This window comes from Cnephaeus nilssonii (assembly GCF_951640355.1).
Source record: "Cnephaeus nilssonii genome assembly, chromosome: 2".
NCBI classification, from domain to species: Eukaryota; Metazoa; Chordata; class Mammalia; order Chiroptera; family Vespertilionidae; genus Cnephaeus; species Cnephaeus nilssonii.
The window spans coordinates 15560844-15579539 of record NC_137073.1 but is presented as its reverse complement, the minus strand read 5'-3'; the positions used below and the strand labels follow the sequence as shown (position 1 = coordinate 15579539).

At 58.2% G+C, this 18696-nt stretch overlaps 5 protein-coding genes across 9 annotated transcripts; 2 read left to right on the top strand and 3 right to left on the bottom strand.

Annotated features, from left to right (window-relative positions):
• Positions 1–286: 286 nt before the first annotated feature.
• On the bottom strand, positions 287–3653 carry THOC6 (THO complex subunit 6). 3 transcript variants are annotated; one of them, XM_079791839.1, is made up of 13 exons: positions 3524–3653; positions 2222–2337; positions 2051–2115; positions 1858–1961; positions 1730–1767; positions 1598–1646; positions 1405–1476; positions 1223–1325; positions 1089–1138; positions 933–995; positions 727–837; positions 504–638; positions 287–425 (listed from the first exon to the last, which is right to left on the bottom strand). In XM_079791839.1, exons 2-13 carry the CDS (start codon positions 2335–2337, stop codon positions 345–347), a joined length of 987 nt encoding a protein of 328 aa, XP_079647965.1. In that variant the 5' UTR covers positions 3524–3653; the 3' UTR covers positions 287–344. The 3 variants fall into 3 exon arrangements, with proteins under 3 accessions (XP_079647965.1, XP_079647964.1, XP_079647966.1); XM_079791838.1 differs by having other exon boundaries at positions 3415–3553; XM_079791840.1 differs by lacking the exon at positions 3524–3653 and adding an exon at positions 3382–3465.
• HCFC1R1 (host cell factor C1 regulator 1) lies at positions 3476–5241 on the top strand. 2 transcript variants are annotated; one of them, XM_079791862.1, is made up of 4 exons: positions 3814–3943; positions 4207–4263; positions 4377–4505; positions 4724–5241. In XM_079791862.1, exons 1-4 carry the CDS (start codon positions 3861–3863, stop codon positions 4857–4859), a joined length of 405 nt encoding a protein of 134 aa, XP_079647988.1. In that variant the 5' UTR covers positions 3814–3860; the 3' UTR covers positions 4860–5241. The 2 variants fall into 2 exon arrangements, with proteins under 2 accessions (XP_079647989.1, XP_079647988.1); XM_079791863.1 differs by lacking the exon at positions 4207–4263 and having other exon boundaries at positions 3476–3943; positions 4724–5239.
• Positions 5242–5320: 79 nt separating this feature from the next.
• On the bottom strand, positions 5321–7349 carry TNFRSF12A (TNF receptor superfamily member 12A). The gene is made up of 4 exons (XM_079791883.1): positions 7192–7349; positions 6378–6482; positions 6031–6165; positions 5321–5929 (listed from the first exon to the last, which is right to left on the bottom strand). Exons 1-4 carry the CDS (start codon positions 7283–7285, stop codon positions 5874–5876), a joined length of 390 nt encoding a protein of 129 aa, XP_079648009.1. The 5' UTR covers positions 7286–7349; the 3' UTR covers positions 5321–5873.
• Positions 7350–7720: 371 nt separating this feature from the next.
• CLDN6 (claudin 6) lies at positions 7721–11333 on the top strand. 2 transcript variants are annotated; one of them, XM_079760681.1, is made up of 2 exons: positions 7721–8179; positions 10006–11333. In XM_079760681.1, exon 2 carries the CDS (start codon positions 10034–10036, stop codon positions 10697–10699), a length of 666 nt encoding a protein of 221 aa, XP_079616807.1. In that variant the 5' UTR covers positions 7721–8179; positions 10006–10033; the 3' UTR covers positions 10700–11333. The 2 variants fall into 2 exon arrangements, with proteins under 2 accessions (XP_079616807.1, XP_079616808.1); XM_079760682.1 differs by lacking the exon at positions 7721–8179 and adding an exon at positions 8209–8555.
• A 243-nt stretch (positions 11334–11576) lies between these two features.
• Positions 11577–13228, bottom strand: CLDN9 (claudin 9). Its single transcript, XM_079760705.1, has one exon. The coding sequence runs from the start codon at positions 12711–12713 to the stop codon at positions 12060–12062; it is 654 nt and encodes a 217-aa protein (XP_079616831.1). The 5' UTR covers positions 12714–13228; the 3' UTR covers positions 11577–12059.
• Between the last annotated feature and the right edge of the window lie 5468 nt (positions 13229–18696).

Sequence of the window (18696 nt, the reverse complement as noted above, 5' to 3'; positions counted from 1 at the left end):
GGTGGTGGGGGGCAGGCGGGGCAGAGCTGTCTATTTTTTGAATCTATATAGGTCTTTTCTAAGCACTAGGGCACTAGGCCCCCTGGCCCTGGCAAGCTCCAGGGAAGGGGTGGGGGTGGTTATTTATGTATCAAGATCAGATAGTAATATATAATTCATTGCACCGACTTAGTCTTCATTCTTGAAAAGAAAGCACAGGGAAGAAAAGCCTGAAATTTTATTTTGTAAAAAAACCAGTTCAGACCTCTGCTCGCTGAGGCCCCAGGGCCCTCTCCCTGTCCGGGAGGGTGGGCTTAGGGCCTCTTCCAGGTCCCCCTGCTCCGGGCCCTACCAGCTGCCAGAGGTCAGAAGGACAGGGAGAAGGCCCGATAGCCCAGATTGGTGAAAACATCCACCCGGCAGCTGTTGCCTGCAGCTGTCAGCACCTGGAGGCAAGAGGGGGGTGACTGAGCTACCCGCACGCCTGGCCTCCCAGGACCCCCACAGCTCCGTGCAGGACCCACCTTGCACTCAGGTGCTGCTGGCTGCTGGTTGAGACTGAGGCTGAGCAGCCCTGGGGAGGAACCAGGCACCTGGGCCTTCAGTTCCCCACTCAGCTGCCACTGGTTGACGCAGGGGCCCTGGCCAGCTGACAGGATCTGTGGAGAGCAGGGAGGGGATTTAGGGGTCAGGAACCAAGAGCCAGGAGCCAGGCAGGGGTTGCAAAACCAAGGCAGAGAGCCTCACCAGGTCCTGGTAGAAGGTGACATGCTTCTGTGGTGCCCACATGGGGAAGATGGTGGTGGGTGTGGAGGATCGGAGGTGCCAGAGGGTGAGTGCGGGGCCTCCTCCACAAACCTGGGCAGAAAGGGGAGGGTCCCCAGCCACCATAAGCCACGGGCTCTCAGGTAGGGCCCGGAGCTGCCACCCATCTTGCACCTTGCCTGGCTCACCATCCAGTCTGAGTCGGTTGCCAAACATCCGATCCAGCGCCCATTGTGGGGCCTGGAGCACTCCTGGGAGGAAGGAGGGGAAGGGAGGAGGAGGTCAAGACACAGGAGATGCCCAGGGAGAAGGGAGAACAGGGTGTGGGGGGGGCATGCCCTCACCTCATGCTTGTAGACCTCAATTGTCTGGACCTCCTTGGCCATGCGAAGATCTGTGGGGGAAAACCATGAGAGGTACCCTACTCACCCCAGCCTTCCTCGTCACCACCTTCCTCCCCAACTAGTCACTCCCTTACCCCAAAGCCGCACAGTTCCATCCTCGCCACCAGACAGCACCTCAGGGTTCCGCTCCCTCAGGGCCAGGCAATGGATGTAGTCTGTGTGGCCCCGGAGCGCCCGCTGCAGGGAGAGGGGCAGTGTCAGAACGAGATCCAGAAAGAGTGCCGCCCCCTACCGCCCAGCTCCAGGGCCCTCTCACCGTGAAGGTCCCCGTCTCTAGGTCCATCGTGTGCAGCTGGCAGTCTCCCCCTGCCAGGATGAGGGAATTCTCCTGCAGGGTGGAGGACGGGGTGGGGTCAGCAGTCAGTGTCAAATAAGGACAGGGACCAGGGGAGTATCAGTTTGGGCCAGAAACAGGGCAGAGTAGAGCCCTAGTCACAAAGGGCTCAGACCTTGGGGACGAGAAGCAAAGCATTGATCTCAGGCACTTCCAGGCTGGTCCTGGAGGAGGGAAAGCAGGGTCAGCTCTGGTGAGGCAGCATCTGCCCCCTCACGTGCCCTCCGCCCATGTGGCCCTGGCTTACCTGTAGGGGGGCTGACGACACCATAGCTCCTTACAGCCCTTCATGGAGAGAAACACTGGGTGACCTCAAAGGTTCTCTCTGGAGCTGGGTGCCCGGGCGCCCCTGCCCCTCAGCTCCACGCTCCTTACCTTCTTGAGGATCTCTGCCCAAAGCCAGGCCTTCACCTCCCCGTCCCCAGCGCTGAACAGATGTCGGTCGGTGGAGACCATGCTGTAGACAGGCCCATCATGGGCTAAATGGAAATGCAGAACCTGAATGACTATCCTGCTCCCCTCCTTCACCTTGGGGTCCCCTAAGTCGAACTCAATGGCTGCAACCCACCTTGGAAGGTCACTATGGGCTTCTTACTTTCCTCTTTGGCCTCGGCGCTCAAAGCGGCAGACAAGCTGCAGGAAAAGGGGAGAGAGTGTCTGAGTCAGAAGCAGGGGGCATCAGTCCTAGGAAGGCCCAATACCAGAGCCAATGGGTGTTGGTGAGCAGAGGCAAGGGTACCTGAAGACGGCTATCTGCCCATAATTGTTACCAGCCGCCAGGAACTTCCCGCAGGGTGAAAAACTCTGGGAGAAAATGGTCATGTGCAGTCGCTGCAGGGCCTGAAACACTTCCATCTGTGGGGAGAGGATGGATGAAAGCTGTCTGGGAACTCCAATCCACAGACTCCTTCCTGGTTCCCCTACCGCCAGTTCAGCCACTGCCCATACTTCTCAGACCTCCACTGAGGCCCCCTAAGCAGGCGTCTGCCCAGAAAGTCCCAGGGGTGGCTCCAAGAAGAGGGTGAGGAAGGAAGGGGAGAGTTGACTCGAGGTGCCTAGAAGGACCTTGAGCAAGCACCTAGGCTCTCCTCTAAGTTTCCTTAACTGTTAAGTGGAGCTCAGGGGAGATTCTGTCAAGACTGTATGAGCTACTGTATATAAAGAGCTTCACACTGGGCTGCCTCGTTGAAAGTGCACAAAATGTGGCTCTATCACCCCAATAAAGAATAACGTACTACTTTCTAAGCCCTACCCTCTGCCTTTCATGTTTGGCCCACGAGGTATTTCTGGGTTACTCTTCTGCCCAGGGGTCAGAGTCCAAGTCCTACCCACAGCCCGCTCAAAACAGGGTTCAGGACAATAGTGCAGTGAAGGCCTGGGGGAGGTGAGCAGGTGCAGGGTGGAGGGGGTCGATTGGGAGAAAAAGGGAACATCTGGGATACTTTCAATAATAAAGATAAATTTTTAAAATTTGCCCTGGCCGGTGTGTTCGGTGGTTAGAACGTCAGGCCTGCAGAATAAAGGGCCCAGGGTTCAATTCCTGATCAAGGGCACATACCTGGGTTACAGGTTCCATCCCCTGCTTGGGGCGCCTGCGGGAGGCAACCAATTGATGTGTCTCTCTCGCATGGATGTTTGTTTCTCTCCCCCCCTCAACCCCCCCCCCCCCCTCCAGTCCCCCGCTTCCATTCTCTCTAAGGAACCTATGGAAAAAATATCCTCGGGTGAGGATTAACAACAACAAAATTGGGTTGTCTTGTTGAGTTTTAAGAGTCCTTTCTATATTCCTCATGAAAGTACTTTAAAATATTTAAAAAAAAAAAGAAAGAAAGAAAGAAAAACAGGGTTCAGGGAAGGACTCCTTGCCCTCCCCTTCTGAACTGGGCATAGACTACAAACCCCAGAAGGCACCGCGCACCATGTCCGCCTCACCTGACCCAGAGGCACCGTGGGCGGCACAGCTCGCTCCATCTCGAGAACTACAAATCCCAGAGTGCTCCGCGCGACACAACGGGTCCGGACGTGTTCTGGAGCGGCTTACCTTCCCGGCGTCCCACTGGTCCAATACCGCCGGCAGGCTCGGCCGGAAGGCGGTCGCCGCGTACCACCAGAGCCCCAGGAGCTGAGGTGAACGCCGCGAAGACCTCCCGGGCCCCCCGACACTAAGAGGCGCCCACCGCAGCCCCGCTCCGCCGGATCCCCTCCCCCACCCCGCCGAGCAGATCCGCCTTCCAGCGGCGCGCCACCCGTCTTCCGCGCCGCGCGGAATCTCGCTGCTGCGCGCGCCTAAAGCCACACCTCTCGCGTGTGGCCACGCCCTCGGAGCTCCGCCTCTGTCGCCCGGATCCCACCCTCTGCCCCCAGGACCCCGAACCCCAATGATTCTTCAGCAGCCCCTGGAGCGTGGCTCCCCGAGTCGGGCCCAACGCGGCTCGGGGGTGCCTCGAAGCCTGGACGCGAGGTGTGTATGGGGGCCCTAGGTGGGCCTAGCCCAGGGGCGCAAGAGCTTTGGCTGGGGGCTCAGGGCTTGTCTGCAAGATGACACACAGTGGGGCAGATCAGCAGGACTTGGGCATGAGTCAGGTTTGGAGACTTCCAGAGAGTGGGGGTGACTTAGGCGTCAGCTGAGATATGGGCTGGGGGATTCCTGGCTGACATTCCAGGCTCAGATCTTGGGAATGGGGCCAAGAGGGTGGGGTGCACCTAGCTCTCTTTTCTCCCTAGCTCCCCTCTCCGAGGAGCTGTGCCCATGAGCACCAAACGGCGCCTGAAGGAGGAGCAGTGAGTCTGGGGACAGGGAGGGACTCCCAGCAAGACCTCTGTCAACTCAGGTCCCCATCATCCTGCCTCCCCTCTGAATATCCCAGCCTACCTGCCTCCTGGTCTCTCCCCAGGGAGCCCCTGCGCAAGCAGTTCCTGTCTGAGGAGAATATGGCCACCCACTTCTCTCAGCTCAGCCTGCATAATGACCACCCTTACTGCAGCCCCCCGCTGGCATTCTCCCCAGCTCTGCCCCGACTCAGGTAAGTACCATCCACTGGCCACTGACTGGGCCTTCTGGAGGATCACACCTCCTGGGAGCCAACCTCCAGGCCTTGCCTCATCCTGCTATTTTTAACTTCTAGCCAACCTCTTGGCTCCTTAGAAGGTAGAGGCAGCCCAGGAGCCCTGGGGGACCTGAACCTGGTAGGAGGAGGCTCTGCCAGCCATCCTCAGCCCTAACTGTCATTTCCTCTTCCAGGAGCCCTTGCTCTGAACTGCTTCTCTGGCGCTACCCTGGAAACCTGATCCCTGAGGCTCTGAGGCTGCTGAGGCTGGGGGACACCCCTGCCTCCCACTACCCTGCAACCCCAGCTGGGGAAATAATGGAGCCCTGAGTGCCGGCTGACAGTGTACCTGCCCACGCTCCTTCTCCCCCACAACAGGGAGATCAACACCCTCATGAAGGGAACAGCTGCCCTGCTTTTCCTCCAGACCAGGCCTTTGAGCATCAAGACCGGCCCCCCACAGAGAAAGACAGAGCCTGGGCAGGAGGGACAGTAGCACGGAAAGGGAGGCCTTCTCCCCATCCCCCAGAGGGAATGAATAAAGATTGCTGAGCAGATGATGGCTTCAGTCTGAAACCTGGGGCCTTTGGGAAGAGAGGGCAAGACTGGGGCACAAGATGCTTCAGTTTCTCCTCAAGATCTTCCCTGGAAAACGGTCCGGGTCTGGCCAGGTCCTGGCAGGCTGGGCTCAGGCATTGAGAATGTGTGAGTCAGAGCCTCACCCCCGCCCCCGAGGCTGACTCACTCCTCCCTCCAGCTCAGGCTGGGGAATCATGCCACTCTCCAATCCATTTAAAGTTAAAGATTCTTTTATTAATAAATTCTCCCGCCCCTCCAAACTTTCTACCCAAAATAAATATCTCCCCTCCTTTGAGGGTTGGTAGGGGCAGTGTCTCAAGGCCAGCCCCCCTAGAGGGCCAGCCCCCTAGTGTTAGGAACAGGTCCCTAACCCCACAGGCTAAGACCCCAGTGTTGGAATTTCAGCACATACGAGTGGGTGGGACCTGGTGTTCTGTCTGTGCCTCACTTCAGCCTGACCCCCAAGCCATGGGGATAGGGGACCTTTGTGCAAATGTTGCAGTTCTAGTGTCAGCCATCTGGTGTGAGCCAGCCTGGGTCTCCTTTTCTGTCCTGGAGCCAGAGACAGGGCAGTCAGATACCTTGGAGGGTTCCTCTGAAGCCTGGATCCGGCCTCAGATAAGTGATTCACCTGCCCCCCATTCCTGCACACCCCTGTGATGGGAGTAGCATGGCTCTAGTTGTCTGGGAGGCAGGGGCTGGCTCCACAATGAATGAATGAATGACGAGTGGGCACAGTCTCCTGATGACCAGGAAAGCTCATTGTCACTGGATCAGCGCTGCGCCAGGACAGCCCTCCCCGCCGGTCTCCTCAATGGGGGCTGCAAGATAAGAAGAGGGGTCATCAAGAGCTGGGGAAATGTTGAGGAGTGATTGGGGGGCGGGGGGGGGGGGGAGGCTAAGGAGGACAGGGCACACTTACTGGTAAACTTCTCTCTCCTGCGGCACCGTCTCCAGACCAGGAAGCCAGAAAGCAGCCCCAGCACAAGGGCCAGGCTCAGGGCGCCCCCCAAGATGGGCCACAACAGCCCAAAGGAGGCTGAAGGAGCCCCAGCACCTGCAGGCAGGACTCAAAGTCAGACCTCACCCCTCTCCGGACCAGCCCCACCCCCGAGATCTGAGCCTCAAATCTTCCCCCTGCCCGGATTGGAGCCCCTTCCCCATTCACCTCCCACGTTAATTCCCCAGATCTAAAGCCACCTGCTCCCCTCTCTACCCCAGCAACTCTCCCCTATTCTGGGGTCGCCTCTGGCCCCGCCCCCCACTCACATCCCCGGCAGAAGTCGCTCTGCGGTAAGGCTGGACATGACTCGCAGTTCATGCACTTGTCGAGGTCCTCGCTCCAGGAGCTGCCGCGAGAGCAGGGAGTGGTGCCTGGGGAAGGGGATCAGAGGCTGGGGGCGGGGCGCGGCTATTCTGGGGGCTGAGGTCTGGGTCGGCCGGCTCGTATAACGTGAGTCACCGGCGCCCTCCTCCCGCATTCCTCACAGGTGACCGCACCGCCCGACCGGGATACGGCAGCGCGGGGTGGGGGGAGCCGTCCGGCAGGAGGCTGGGGGGGGGGGGTCAGGTCCCTCCTACCCCCCCCCCCGCCGGCGGCGGCGAGTGACTCATTCCTGGGCACTGGGCCCGACCCCGGTCCCTCCCCCCCCCCCGCATAGCTGGGCACTGAAGTCACCGGATGGAAGGGGGCACCCCACATGGTATGGGGGACACAGACCCCCGTGTGTCTCGACACCCCACCCCGATTCCGGTCCCTGGGGCTGGGCAGGCCCGGTATTGACCAGGCTGGGGGCCTGCCCCCTCACCGGATGAGACATCCCGCCTTCAAACTTTCTCCACTTCCGAGTCCGAGTTGGACAGGCAGGAAACTGAGGCCGGGGCTGGGAATGACGCTCGGAGCGAGTTGGGACCTCCCCTGGCCAGGGAGCGCGGTGTCTGGAAACTACCTGACCCCCGATCCCATGTACCCCCCAGTTCTGCCCCCTCCTCTAGATCCCCCAAGCCGGCTCCCGCATCCCCGGTCCGGGGTTCCCCGGTCCTCCCGCCCTCCCGCCCAGCCCCAGCGTGGCGCCCGGCGTACCTGACACCGGCTCCCCGGCCGCCGCGCACAGCAGCGCCAGCCCGAGCCCCAGCGCGAGCAGCCGCGGCAGAGGGCGCAGCGGGGCAGGAGTCATCGTGCGCGTCCCGCGACCGCTACGGTCTGAGGCCGCCGCTAGTCGCCGGGACAGACAACCTCAGCCCGGTCCCCGCCCCCGCCTTCCGGGGCGGACCCCACGCCCCCGCCGGCCCAGCCGCCCGCCCCGGAGGCCCCGCCCCGCCGGCCCGCTAAATGCAGTCGGTAGCGCTAACAGCGCCAGCACGCTCGGTGCTCAGGCCCGGGAGGTGTGTGTGTGTAAGGTGACCAGATCGTCCCGCTTTTGGCGGGACAGTCCCGATTTTTAACAATTTGTCCCGCGTCCCACGGCGTTTTTAAAAAGTTTTTTTTTTTTTAACAATTTGTCCCTATGGGACTTTTTAAAAACGCCGTGGGACGCGGGACAAATTGTTAAAAATCGGGACTGTCCCGCCAAAAGCGGGACGATCTGGTCACCTTAGTGTTGGGGGAAGGGGGACGGAGAATCAGACGTGAAACCACCCATCCCAGCTTTAAGGACAGCATAAGAATAATGATAATGTGTCCTTTGATTTTTACCTTAGGACAGTTACCTAGTAAAATGTGGACTTGTCTCCATTTCGCAGAGTGTGAAACTGAGGCTCGGGAAGGTGGAGGAGCCGAGGCCCAAGTTCTGTTTGGCTCCACGCCCGGCGCCCGGCCTCACTGCGGCCCCCACGTCAGCCCCTGGTGTCCCCTCACCCGGGCCGGGCCGGATGCGGGCGCAGCAGCCCCAGTCTGCAGCCCCAGGACTGACGAAGTTTGGATCGGCGGGACCGCAGTGGTCTGGCCTGGGGTCTCTGCCCCTCCCCGGGGCGGCGGTCCGGTGACGTCACTGCCTCTTTAAGACCCCCGCCTCCGCCCCATCCCCACACTCGCGGCTCTCGCGGACCTCTGCAGAGCCCTGCCTTCCCAGGTGAGCCCAGGGGCAGTGTGTGTGCCGGGGAGGAGGAGATGGACGCCTCGAGGGACCGGGTGCAGGGTGCGGGCAGCATGGAGAACCTGGACTGATCTTCTGGCGAGTCCCCGGCGGGGGCAGATCGGGCCCTTTAGCGGCTCGAAAATGGCTAAACGCCCCTCCTCTCTTCCCCTGGGACAAAGGCACCGAAACCCGGGCGCCCTTCCCCCACCTGCACTGCGCGCTGGGTCGCTCGCCCCTCCCCCTCACCTGCGGGAGCAGACCCTGGGCTGGCGCCGCCTTTAAACTATCCCGCGCGCGCGCTGCTCCCGGGAAGATGGGGGACTGAGGACACCCACTTTTGAGCCGGACTCCGGAGGGGGGATCGGGAGCGGTAAGGAGCGTCCTCGGACAAAATCGAGCCGATAGTTTGTGGAAAGGGAACAGAGTGGAGGGTAGGGGAGAAGCGCAAGGTGCCTGGGCTGGAGTGGCCGCGGCTTCAACTCGGCCAGACGCCTGGACGGGTAGACCCGGGACCGGGATGAAAGAGGGCTGGCCCACCCCATCCCGGCTCCCCCCAGCTCTTCAGCTCGGGCCTAGCGGGTGCAAATGAAAGTGAGCGGGGGGGTCTGCTCTCTGGTCACACTGCTGGGCTGGTGCTAGGCTTAGGTCCATGCCGGGGCCCAGAACCTCTGGGCAATGGGGAGCCATAACAAAAACCTGCACAGAACTGGTCTGGATGGAGACCTCCAAAATGAAATGAAATGTGAGGGGACACAGGCGGAGGGGCTGCTCTAGAGGAGCTGGTTCACTCCATGGGCCCCAAGGATTTTAGCTCCTTTGAGAGAAGTTGTGTCTTGAGAGGATTGCATTATGCGAAAGAATACACAAGAAAAAATGTCCCCGACCTTGGCAGTATGCTCTGTGGCCCCAAAGGGAGGGCAGAAGAGTGGGACCCAGGGAGACAGCCAGTGGCCTTAGGGATGGAAGTGCTTTTGGGTGGGAGTCCCCCGCCCTCTCCCCCCCCCCAATCTCGCCTGCCCCTCCAGGGGCTGGGGCAGGCCAGGTGGGGACTGGTGGGCCACACGGTACAGAAGAAGATCTTTAAGATCAAACTGGTAACCACCTGCCTGCGGTATCCAACCATGTTGGACTCTTCTGTTGGGTGGTGGGAAGGAGGCTGGATCGCTAATCTTGATGGCTTTAAGAGTGAAACCCAATAGCTAGAGCCAACCTTCCATCTGTGCTCTCTGTGGAAACACCTGCAAACTTTGCTGTCACTTCACCCCCTTTTGCCACTTTGCTGTTTGATCAAATGTACCCATAGTGGCTGAGGCCAGGGACTAGCGCTGGCTTAGGCTTTATATTTTCTTTCTTTTGTACTCAAAACAGACTATCATGCCCTGAGCGGTTTGGCTCAGTGGATAGAGCGTCAGCCTGCGTACTGAAAGGTCCCAGGTTCGATTCCGGTCAAGGGCATGTACCTTGGTTTCGGGCACACCCCCAGTGGGGGATGTGCAGGAGGCAGCTGATCGATGTTTCTCTCTCATCGATGTTTCTAACTCTCCCTCTCCCTTTCTCTCTGTAAAAAATCAATAAAATATATTTTAAAAAAACAACAACAGACTATCACATAACTAGGGGAAAAGAAATATATGCTAAGGCATCAATGCTCATTTTGGCCATGAGAAAATGAGGCTCGGGACAAGACATGGCACCCCAACTCCCAAGGTTTATACCCTTGGTGTTCTGTGTGGCCATGGCCCATGGCATGGGGATTAGCACTCGTTGGAAATGAGGGATCCTGGCCAGCTGGTCTTAACATTACTCTGTTCTGTCCCCAGGGCCGCTCCTTTCAACCTCAACCTCATCATGGCCTCCGCTGGTCTGCAAATCCTGGGGATCGTCCTGACGTTGCTTGGCTGGGTGAATGCTCTCGTGTCCTGCGCCCTGCCCCTGTGGAAGGTGACCGCCTTCATCGGCAACAGCATTGTGGTGGCCCAGGTCATATGGGAGGGGCTGTGGATGTCCTGCGTGGTGCAGAGCACCGGCCAGATGCAGTGCAAGGTCTACGACTCGATGCTGGCGCTGCCCCAGGACCTGCAGGCTGCCCGAGCCCTCTGCATCATCACCCTCCTCATCACCCTGGTGGGTCTGCTGATCTACCTCGGTGGGGCCAAGTGTACCACCTGTGTGGAGGACAAGGACTCCAAGGCCCGCCTGGTGCTCACCTCTGGGATCATCTTTGTCATCTCAGGGGTCCTGACCCTAATCCCCATCTGCTGGACGGCCCACGCCATCATCCAGGACTTCTACAACCCCCTCGTGGCAGAGCCCCAAAAGCGGGAGCTGGGGGCCTCCCTCTACCTGGGCTGGGCGGCTTCTGGTCTTTTGTTGCTGGGTGGGGGGCTCCTGTGCTACACCTGCCCCTCTGGGGGGTCCCGGGGCTCCAGCCATTACCTGGCCCGATACTCAGCATCTGCCCCACGAGCCATCTCTCAAGGGCCCTCTGAATACCCCACCAAGAATTACGTCTGATGGGTAGGAGGATGGGGGCTCCCTTGACCACGGAGCTTAACCCCTGAGCTGGAGTCGTCAGAATGCATGACAGTTTCTGGGTTGCTTGTATCTTGTTTTTCCTTTTTATTGGGCAAGGGGGTATTTTTCCTTTAAGCCATTTGTTAAGCACCAAACCAAGAGGAAATTCAGTCTCTCACCTGGGCTCTGCTGCTGGCATTTCTCACCTTTGGATGATGAGACCAAGGAGGCAACACTTGAGAGTTTCTCCATCTTCCTCCACCTTGGACATCCCCATCCCGGAGGCCAGCCTGGAGCTGTGACCCCTGGGTGAAGGCTGTTTGCCGGCCAGGTACTTTGTGACAACAAGGTGCTTTGACAGTCTGTCCCCTAGCGTTCCTGCTGTGGTGGGGCAGGGCTCGCAGGGATAAGCCCCGCCTTGTCGGTCAGGCCTCTGGGACCCGGAGCTCTTGAGCCCCAGGTACCCCTGAGAAGACCAGGTGATAAGTTACCCAAAACCACCTACCTCCAAGGATTCTGACCTCTGGCTCTTCCGTCCTTGTCTCAGAGTTGCTTCCCAACCACGCTGTAGCCCCCCGACCCTCTCATCTCCAGGCCCTGCACACTTCTGCCACGGCACACCCACACACTAGTTTTTACTAAATAAAGAGTGTTTTGTTTTGTTACTTGCCATTGGAGTTGCTGGGAGGCTGTTGAGTTCCAGCCTGGAGTGAGGTGACCATGAGCGACTCGCCTCCTTTGTTGCTCACCTGCCCAGCACAGCCTGAGAGAGGTTACCCGCTCAGCAGGACCTGGAGCAGACCTTGGCCTGACAGCCCGGGCCACCTGGTCTTCCCTGCCCAATCACAGGTCAAGGCAGCAGAGGTACAGATACTCTTTATTCTGGGATCGGGTGGGGGCAGGGAGTGGGCTGGGCCCTTCTGGCTTGGAGGAGATTGGCTTCTCCCAGAGGGGCTGGCCTGGGTCTCTGAATGAAGGTGGTGGCCAGACTGGAGGGGACCGGCTCCAGGGCCTGCAGAGCATAATCCTCTCCTTGTTTGAGCCACGGAGTACTGCCCTTTGGGTGAGGCCCAGGTTCCAGGGGCAGGGGAGGCCTCGGGAAGGGGAGGAGAGCCAACCCAGGTCCAGGAAGCAGAAGAAAGCAACTGGTTGGGGGAGTTGGGTGGCCAGGAGGTGGGGACCCCAGGGAGGAGGGTCTGGGCTGAGCCAAGCCATCTGAGACTAGCCCAGCAGCCAAACCTGGCTGGAACCCCTAGAAAGTAGGTTTCATCGGGGGAAGGGGTTGAAGGTAGAAGGCAGGGGTTGGAGACGGCATCCAGCACAAAGTCAAGGCTCTGAGCGGTGGGCCTCTGGAGACCCCTCACACATAGTCCCTCTTGTCCATTCCAGAGGTGCCGGAGCGGGAGGGGATGGAGTAGCCCAGCCTGGGTCCTCGGGGCCGGTCGATCTGGGGCGGGGGGCAGGTGCAGCAGAGGAGGCCCCCGCCCAGCATGAGCAGGGCAGCTGCTGCCCAGCCCAGGTAAAGGGAGGCCCCCAGCTCCCGCTTGAGGGCCTCGGCCACCAGGGGGTTGTAGAAGTCCTGGATGATGGCGTGGGCCGTCCAGCAGATGGGGATGAGAACCAGGATGCCCGAGAGGAGGAGGATGACGCCCGCGGTGAGCACAATTCGGGCTTTTGTACCTTCGTCCTCCACACAGGTGGTGCACTGGGCTCCCGTAATGGCCACCAGCAGACCGAGCAGGGAGAGCAGGAGGGCGACGACGCAGAGGGCTCGGGCAGCCTGCAGGTCCTGGGGCAGCGCCAGCATCGAGTCGTAGACCTTGCACTGCAACTGGCCTGTGCTCTGCACCACGCAGGACATCCACAGCCCCTCCCACATCACCTGGGCCACCACAATGCTGTTGCCGATGAAGGCCGTCACCTTCCACAGGGGCAGGGCGCAGGACACCAGGGTCCCCAGCCAGCCCAGCACAGCCAGCGTCATGCCTAGGAGTTCTAGGCCAGCTGAAGCCATCTGCCCCCTCAGTTGGGTCTTCTCAGCACCCGGTGGCCTGGTTAACTGAGGAGTGCGTCAGACGCTGCCAAGCAGGGGTCTCGGTGGCTGCCGGGAAGGGGCAGTCAGTGTCCTCGGGCCAAGACAGTCCTCACATTGGTGAGCCTCTTGCACGGCACCTCCTCGCTCTGTGCCCCTCACAGGTGTGTCCCTGGTCCCCAACACACAAAATCTCACAGTCCTGCTCAGTTGAGTGGCTGGTGTCCCCTTGAGGTGCCTCGTGGCTGCTGCTCCTCCTGTCCCTCTGCAGACGCGTTCCTACCACTGCCTGTCTGACCAGCTACGCGGAACCTCCCCTCCGACCCACCTTCAGGCTGGGGAGAGCCTCATCCCTCCGGCTGGCGCAGGATCTCGGGGAGCAGTGCGGCCTTGCCCAGGGCCCCTGAGGACTGCGGCTCCTGGCCACAGACACGGGGTTTTAAGGCCGAGGCAGGGGAGGAGCAAGCAGACCAAGACTGGGAGGCTGGTGCTGTGGGAGGAGGCGGGGGCTGGGCGGGGGGGGGGGGGGGGGGGGGGAGGGGGGGCCAGGCGTGGAGGATCGGGAAAGAGCACACCATGACCGGGAAGAAACAGGGGAGGAAAGAACATCCATGCCCGTGGGAACCCAGAGACAAAGCAATGGTGAGCACTGGCCTGGTAGCTCACTTGGTTAGCGTGTCCTCCACATAGGCCAAGGCTTGGAGTTCCATTCCCGTCAGGGCACATACAAGAGTCAACCAATGGATGCATAGATAAGTGGAACGACAGATCTCTCTCTCCCACCCTCTCTCTAGAAGAAGAAAGGAAGAAATGGTGAGTCTCAGGGAGAAGAAATGGAGCTCAAAATGTAACCGTTGGCTCAGAAGTGGGAGAGTTGGGGGGCTCAGCCCGCCTTCCTGAGCCTCCTCCACCCCCAGCCACCCCTCCCTCGCCGTCTTTGCTCTTCTGGGCTGGTTCATTTCATGATGATGCAAGGGCACCCCAGCTTTTCCAGTATCGAGAACCCCCACCCGCCCCTACCAGCGCTAGGACTCTCCGGAATTCGATCTGCCTCCCGTCTCAGCCCAGCGGCCCCGGCGGCTCCCGAGGGAGGGGCCCCGCCCGCACGGTTTCCTAGGCGACAGGTGCCTGGCGCCTAGCTCAGGTGGCATCGTCCAGGCAACGGCCTAGAAAACCACCCCCTCACTTCTCCCTCAGCCCAGGTATGCCCTCCCCCCCCCCCTCCGCTGAAACTGGGGGCCCGGCTGCAGTCTCCAGAGGCCGGGCATAAAGGGCCCGTTGTGGGAGCGGGGGAGGAGCACTCCGGCCGGAGTGAAAGGAGAGGAGCAGGGACGGGAGCACCGGGTGAGTTGAAGCTCGGGACCCCTCTCATGCCCGGGGGCGGTGAGTGGTTACTCTGGATGAGACACCACAAAGAAAGGCAACCGGGGTTAGGCCCAGGTGACTCAGCTTTCTTTGAACCCTGCCTCGTCATCCTCAAGAAAGATGCTCTTGATAGAAACATCACTGACGAGAATCATTGATCGGCTGCCTCCTGCATGCCCCCTACTGGGGATCCAGCCCACAACCCAGGCCTGCGCCCTGCCCTGACGGGGAATCAAACCGTGACCTCCTGGTTCATGGGTCGACACTCAACCACTGAGCCACACCAGCCAGGCTGGAGGTAAATTAAAACACACACACACACACACACACACACACACAAAATACACAATAGCTCAACCTGCTATTTCTGCTGGCAAAGGAAAGACAAAAGAAAAAATTATAGCTCTTTACCTACAAATACCATATGTTAGTATTTTTAAAAAAAATTTTTTATTGATTTCAGAGAGGGAGAGAGAGAAACATCAATGATGAAAGAGAATCATTGATTGGCTGGCTCCTGCATGCCCCCTACTGGGGTTCGAGCCCACAACATGGGCATGTGCCCTTGACCAGAATCAAACCCAGGACCCTTCAGTCCGCAGGCCGATGCTCTAGCCACTGAGCCAAACCGGCTAGGGCTGTTAGTATTTCTTTAAGCACGGCCAAATGATTTTTATATTAGTATCTCTCATAATGTGTTATCTAGATTGATGACACGAAGAACTAACCAGTACAAAAGCTGTGATATATTGTCTTTCTAGATTTTATGGAAGTCCTGAGGCCAGCTCTGTAGCACAAAGGGCACCATTATATGTCCACAAATAAACCAAAATATTGATGTACAATTGATTTTTGACAAGGATGCCAAGATCTTTCAATAGAAAACGAAAAGTCTCTTCCACAAATGGTGCTGAGAAAATTGGAGAACCACGTGCAAAAGAATGAAGTTGGAACCCTATCTAACTCCATCTACAAAAATGAACTCAGAATGGACCAACAACCTAAATGTAAGGTGTAAAACTGTAACTATCAGAAGAAAACATGGGGATAAATCGTTATGAATTCAAATTTGGCAATGGATGTGTAGATTTGACTCCAGAAAAAGAAAAAGAAAGACCCTCTTCCTCAAAACCCCTTGGAGCCCTGGCACCCCCCTTGTGGAGGGCAACCTGGGAGTCACACAGACCGGGGCTCAAACCCTGCCCCACCCCATCGGAACACATCTTGGAAAGTCAAGGTCCTTAACCTCCTTGGGTCAAAGACCCCTTTGAGAAACCTCTGAGATCCTCCAACATGAGCCCCTCATTTGGGGAGAGGAGTCGTTCGCTCTCTTAAGCCCCTCCCTGGGTGCTAAGAATTGAGAATTATTGTGTGAAGGCGAGGGGGCGGGGGGGGGGGAGGGGGTGCTGGTGAAAATTCCAACTTTCCAAGATGGCTGTGAGGACTCTCAAAGGCAGCCTGTCACTTCCTTGCCTCCTGAGGAAGACCGGGGGCCTGACCACCCTGGGGGGAAGTGCCCTTCAACAGGTGCCCAGGAGGGCTGGGAGTACCCCCCCACACCTGGTCACTGCACCACTCTGCAACCCTGGGGGAGGGGAGGGCGCTAGGTGCTTCCTCGTCTGCTCAATGGGGCTCTATTTATAAATAATTATTTTAAATTTTAAAAATTCATTTTAGAGACAGGAAGAGAGAGAGAGAAACATCTACCACTGTTCCACCCATTCACGCCTCATTGGCGACTCCTGTATGTGCTCTGACTAGACATCAAACCCAAAACCCTGGCCCATCTGGACGGTGCTCCAACCAACTGAGCCACCCGGCCAGGGCTCTAAATTATTCTAATTTCAGATTGGTGCATTGCTCTTTAGGATATTTTAAGAGAGGTTTATACTTTCATCAGATTTGCAAAGGGATAGTTGACCCCAAAAAGGCTTAAGAACCCCTAAAATGGGGAGACTGAGGCTAGAGCTAATAGGTGGGTCTGCAAGTAAGCTACTGTGGTTGGGGCTTCTCTAACCCTCGTACCTGCCTGGTGCCTCCCCACAGGGCCTGGTGCCACCCCATAGGGCCATGGGGAAGTGCTGTCCAGTAAGTGGGGCTGACTCTGGATGCCTGAGAACTGGGAGGGGAGTGCTGATGAGAGCAGGCTGAGATGGACACAGGGAATCTTGGGGTGGGTTTGTCCAGCTCCTCCAGCATCCTAGGCCTCACACTGCATGGGGAGAGGGGGTATCTGAGAAGAAAGGCAAATAGAAGCAAGCTTTGAGCGGGCTCCCTCTAGGGTGTCTGCAGGGCTGCCAGGAATCCAGCCCCACAGGTTTGGGCAGGTGTCGGGTGGACTCAGCAAGCAGGGGTCTCTGGACGGGCCCACTGACCTGCCCACAAGGCCTCCCCTCCTGGGCAGCCAGCACAGGGCCTTTGTGGGCCCCACACCCAGAGCAAGCCTGCCTCCTGCCTTGGCCATAGGGGACCAACTCATCCTGATTTGCCTAGGACATTCTGGTTCGAGCACTGAGCCCTGCGTCCTGGGGAAACAGGGGCAGTTGGTCAGCCTTGCTTCCAGGGCCCACCAGTTCCACAGGCAGCTCTACATCCTTAACGTTCCCCGGGCTGGTTTGGCTCAGTGGATAGAGCATCGGCCTGCAGACTGAAGGGTCCCAGGTTCTTTCCAGTCAAGAGCACATGCACTGGCCCTGACCGGTTTGGCTCAGTGGATAGAGCGTTGGCCTGTGGACTCAAGGGTCCCAGGTTCGATTCCGGTCAAGGGCATGTACCTTGGTTGCGGGCACATCCCCAGTGGGGAGTGTGCAGGCGGCAGCTGATTGATGTTTCTCTCTCATCGATGTTTCTAACTCTCTCTCCCTCTCCCTTCCTCTCTGTGAAAAATCAATAAAAAAATATTTTTTTAAAAAAAAGAGCACATGCACTGGTTGCAGGCTTGGTCCCCAGTAGGGGGCGTGCAGGAGGCAGCCAATCAATGGTTCTCTCTTGTCATTGATGTTTCTATCACTCTCTCCCTCTCCCTTCCTCTCTGAAATCAATAAAAATATATTAAAAACAAACAAACAAACAAACAAACCCTTAACGTTGTCACGGGGCCGTGTGTGGCGTTGCACACTCCAGGTAATGGTAGTGCCCCAAGAAGGCAATAAGAGGACCCTCATTTTTTTTAGATCTTAGTTCTTTGGCCCCAAATCTCTACACTCAAGCAGGGGAGACCCCACACTGCTAAGGACTGGCCAGCCACATGGGAGATGGGTGCTCAGAAGATAAAGATACCCCCACTTTTACCCCCACCTCCGGAGACCAGTCCCTGCCGGAGGTACCTCCTGCCTGGCCGGGCCGCTTCAGCTTCCTCCCTCGACACGCCCATTCTTCCCCTCTTTGATAAGGCGCTGGCCTAGAGGGAGAGTAAAAGTGGGGAAATTTGTCGCAGAACTGGAGAGACCGGCAGGGGGTGGGTGTGGCCGAGGACAGATTCCTAGGGCACCTAGACAAGAATGCATTTCCCGCCCTCAGGCCTCCTGGGATAGAGGCCAGGAGGCCCCAACCCCTCTCTTAGGTCCCGTTCCACCAGGATTTGGTTGGATCTGGAAACTGAAGGGTTAAAGTTGGAGCCTGAAGCCGGGACGGTGATGGGGCCGGAAAGCCAGTGATATGGAGACTCCCACCCCCAAGGCCTAGCATTTCAATGGCACGTTAACACCTCCTCCGGAATCCCTACCCCCAGCTGCCTGCGCCCTGGAGAGAGGTGGGATAGAACTTTCCCCCGCAGCGGGAGGAAACTCAGGAGGGGGCCTGGCCCTCCGCCGGCCCCTTCAGGGAGGGACAGAACTGGACCCAGCCTTTGTTCTCTTTGGGAGGGCGCAGGGTTGGGGAGGCTCTGGTGAGCAGAAGAATACAAAGCCCCATCTTCTATCTCACTCTTTTTAAAATTTATTTTATTTTTCCACACCTGAGAATATGCTGTTTATTGATTTTAAAAAGGGGAACTATCCATGTGAGAGAGAAACTTCTTCGATTGCTTCCCATTTGTGCCCCAACCGACCTGGGGATCGAACCTGAAACTTGGTTATGTGTCCTGATTGGGAATCGAACCCGCCACCTTTCAGTGTACAGGGTGACACTCCAAGCAACTGAGCCACACCGGCCAGGTCAGGTCATCTATCTCACTCTTATAGGGGACCTGTGGGCCCATGATAATGGAGAACTAGTGGTTACCATAGACACCATGGTGCCGGGAGTGATCTGGGGGTGGGCTTAGAGGCTGCACAGCCCCAAAGGCATCCCATACTGCTTTGGGGAGGCGCCTGAGGCCCTGGTGTTATGGGTAGAAGAGCAGGTCCAGGTTCCTGAGCCAAAGGGTGTGGATCAAACTTTGAGGTCCCATAAGAATTCTCACCAGGCCCTGGCCGGTGTGGCTAGGTCCGTGGTCGGCAAACCGCGGCTCGTGAGCCACATGCAGCTCTTTGGCCCCTTGAGTGTGGCTCTTCCACAAAATACCACGGCCTGGGCGAGTCTATTTTGAAGAAGTGGCGTTAGAAGAAGTTTAAGTTTAAAAAATGTGGCTCTCAAAAGAAATTTCAATCGTTGTACTGTT